The 3,576-nt window shown below is 43.3% G+C and overlaps 1 protein-coding gene across 1 annotated transcript; it reads right to left on the bottom strand.

The window, feature by feature from the left end:
- Positions 1-1,534: 1,534 nt before the first annotated feature.
- LOC104894379 (uncharacterized) lies at positions 1,535-2,608 on the bottom strand. Its single transcript, XM_010680601.2, has one exon. The coding sequence runs from the start codon at positions 2,606-2,608 to the stop codon at positions 1,535-1,537; it is 1,074 nt and encodes a 357-aa protein (XP_010678903.2).
- Positions 2,609-3,576: the final 968 nt, after the last annotated feature.

Below are 3,576 nucleotides of genomic sequence, written 5' to 3'. Positions count from 1 at the left end.
TCAGTGAATAATGAACTGAAGTAGGAGACCATAAACTCCTTTATTTTCTCATGATCCGATATCCATTCATCATCATCATTTTTAATGGCCACAACTTTATTTTTCCATTGACGTACCACCGAACTCAAGTGAAAAAAAGTAGTATTACGATCTCCATTACGCAACCATTCCACCCGAGCTTTTTGATACCAATGAATTTCTTCTTGGGCCAGGACTTCTTCCAACTCATGACGAAGTCTGCCCTCTAATTTAATCAGCCCCCGGTGATGGTTTAAAGACAATTTAGCCTGAATTCCAGCCAACCTAGCCATGAGCATTTTTTTCGTTTTGAAAATGTTATGGAAAACTTCACGGCTCCAGTTTTGTAAATTTTCAGAGAGTTTCAACAGCGATTCCGATAAGGAATCCGAAGGGTTCCAGTGATCATGAACAAAATCGTTAAAGTTCTCATGGGTCATCCAAGTAGCTTGGAAGCGAAAAGGACGGGTAGATGACTGTAGAGGAGCAAAACCATTTGGAGAAATCAAAAGAGGGCAATGGTCAGACGCTATCGATGCAAGGTGTTTGGATTTAGCATTCGAGAAACGAAGACCCCATTCCCCATTGCATAAAGCTATGTCTAGTCAAGCAGACTTCCGAGTCTCCGGGGAGAGGCCACGGACCCAAGTATGCGAGGCACCAACAAATTCCACTTCTAGTAATTCCATGTCTTCTACCCATTCATTAAATCGAGCGGCCCTACGATTGGTTTCAGCACAAGCACCACTACGTTCCCAATCGAACCTGGTATCATTGAAATCCCCAGCCACTAACCATGGTTTGTTATGAAGAGCAGCAAAGGACTTGAGTTCTTGCCATAGTTTCTTCCTTTTATTCGGGTCTGGGCTCGCGTAAACCGAAGTGAAGTACCAAGGGGGACTTCCAATTCGCTTAATATCCATTGTTATGAATTGCGGATGTTGAGAAATCGGATCAATTGTGACTAATTCTTCCCTCCAGTAAATCCAAATACCCCCACTGAAGCCCGTGGCATCCACTCGAGTATGCCCTGAGTATCCCAGCATCGAGCCAATTTTGATGGTCTGATGGCCACCCATGTGAGTTTCTACAAGAACTAAAACCACCGGATTATGAGTTCTCACGAGTTCTTTAAGAGCTAATGAAAACGCACTGCTGCCAGCACCCTGAACATTCCAGACCATGCAAGTGATGGGGAAGGTATCCGAAGCAAATGGCGGTAGTCTATCTATCATTAAGTCAGGTATGGAAGGTAACGTGGTCATATAGGCTTGACTAATCAATCGCGTGATACGGTTGATTTCATTGGGTAGCATTAAAGTCATGATTAACTCCGGTAGCTCTGGGTTCGGATCGACCCATGTCTCTATCCGAACCTCCAGGATGTGGGTCAGGGGGGTCACCGTCACAAAGTACGGGTCCTCCATTGGATAGCCCACACACAATATTTTCTCCAGTGGGACTGTCAACAGGATTGGTTGCAGGTTCAAATAGGGGGTTGCCATTAAGGGAGACCTCAGATGGCACCAACAGGATTGGTTGCAGGTTCAAATAGGGGGTTGCCATTAAGGGAGACCTCAGATGGCACCAAGATGGTTTTCAAGATAGAGGTTTTGGGTGTAGGGGTCAGTGCATGGGATGGCGCTTGGTTTTCTTTTCCTACGAGAGAGGGCTTGCCAACGTGACTTGCAGGGGATTTTGAGATAGAGTGATTAGTCGGTTTGAGGGCCTCTTTTTGCTTCTGGGGTTGTCTTTTCTTGCCTAAATTAACTTTCGGTTCGACTTTCGGAAATTTGTCACTCTTAGGAATATCTTTTCCTAATTGAAACATATTATTTCCCAGAATAAGCGGGGGAGAATCACCCAAATTCACCGCAGGAAACGGTTCTTCCACTATTTCCATATTCGCTTCAAGATTTGAATTTAAATCTGGAATAGCGGGGGCTACTTCACCGTTCTTAATATCCTCTACTAAGATTTGATTTTCTAATATAGAAACGCGTGATCCTTGTTCCTTAGATTGCGCCTGTAAATTAGGTGTAGACAATTTCGAGCGCGGAGGGTCATTTTGATTGGCTGGACCGCTTTGAACCCGCGCTTGATTTGGAGGTTGCGCAGGCAGATTCTCTGGGCGACCCGGCTTTTTTCGGACGGGTTTTTTCACAAGCATCCAAGACCCAAAGTTTTCTTGATCTTCAGGCCTCTGAATCAATTGGACTGAAGCAACACCAAGTGATGAACCGTCATTGGCGTTTCCCGTGGTGGTCATAGGGCTGTTCATCTCATTCTCCTTGGAGTGAGAACAATCATCTTCTAAATGACCCAATTTCCCACATTTAAAACAAATCATTATGATCCCTTCATACTGGATACGCCAAATTCTTCCTTTTAACCAAAATTTGGATAATAAAGGTTTTGTTAGATCTATCTCAACGCTTAGTCGTGTAAACTGCCCTCTTTGAGCTTGAGCCGTATTCTTATCAATACGGAGGACCTTCCCAATTTTAGCGCCAATTTTATGAAGGAAATTAACATCGAAATATTCGACTGATAGATTCGGGATACGTACCCAAGCTGTGAGTACCTTCATTGGGGAATCATCAGGGATAAAGTTTGGAACCCACTTCCGGATTGTTAAGTAATTATCATCTATAAGCCAAGGTCCTTGTGTAAGGGCCTGTTCTCTTCGGCATAAAACAGCTGAACTGAATTGAACTGAACTGAATTGAACTGAACTGATCTGAACTGAACTGAACTGAATTGAACTGAACTGAACTGAAATGAATAGTGATATGTGAGAGTAAAAGTATTGTCAAGAGCTGAACTGAACTGAACTGGTCTGAACTGAACTGAACTGATCTGAACTGAACTGAATTGAACTGAACTGAACTGAACTGAATTGAACTGAACTGAATTGAACTGAACTGAACTGAACTGAAAATAAGCTGGGGAGAACAGGCCCTTAGAACAAAGTTGTAGTCTGCTTCGTTTGTGAATCGAGCAATGAAATATTTATGACCTATATCAGTTAAGGCCAACTCCCCTCGAAGTTCCCATTTCTTTTTTGATTTTCTCATCAGACCCATATATCCAACATTACCCGCAAACATCTTAATGATGAGAGTATGCTTCCAAGGTTTACGTAGGAGTCGTTTTTCCTCCTTGGAAAGTAGGATGGCAGGACAACTCTTATTATTAATGAATTCCTCCGGTGCAGTATCATCATCTGAAACTTCTCCATCATCCATGTCATTTTCCTCATAGCTTGGCGTAGTGGGGATCGTGTTAGTATGCCCCGTGATCATATCCTTGAACGAGAGACCTGGACAGCCTGGGGGGTATTTTGGCTTCCATTCAAACCAATAAAGCCTGCATGCCCAGAATGAGTTGCAGGGAGCTTGCTCCCACCTAGTGTGGTAATAGGTTAATTGCTAGAAGATCCCTTATCAAAGATCAGGTGGGTAATCTTGCGCTTGGATTTTTTATTGGATCTATAGATTAGATCTTGTTCTTCATTGGAAAGCTGGTGGTCAGAATGGGGAATAGGGTTTTGGCTAG

Source organism: Beta vulgaris, chromosome 5 (genome assembly GCF_026745355.1).
Source record: "Beta vulgaris subsp. vulgaris cultivar EL10 chromosome 5, EL10.2, whole genome shotgun sequence".
Classification (NCBI taxonomy): Eukaryota; Viridiplantae; Streptophyta; class Magnoliopsida; order Caryophyllales; family Amaranthaceae; genus Beta; species Beta vulgaris.
Note: the sequence above shows the minus strand (reverse complement) of the source record. Positions and strands in the feature narration are given on the sequence as shown.

Coding starts and splice junctions, on each gene's coding strand:
- LOC104894379 (XM_010680601.2), bottom strand. CDS start 2,608: ATGAAGGTACTCACAGCTTGGGTACGTATCCCGAATCTATCAGTCGAA.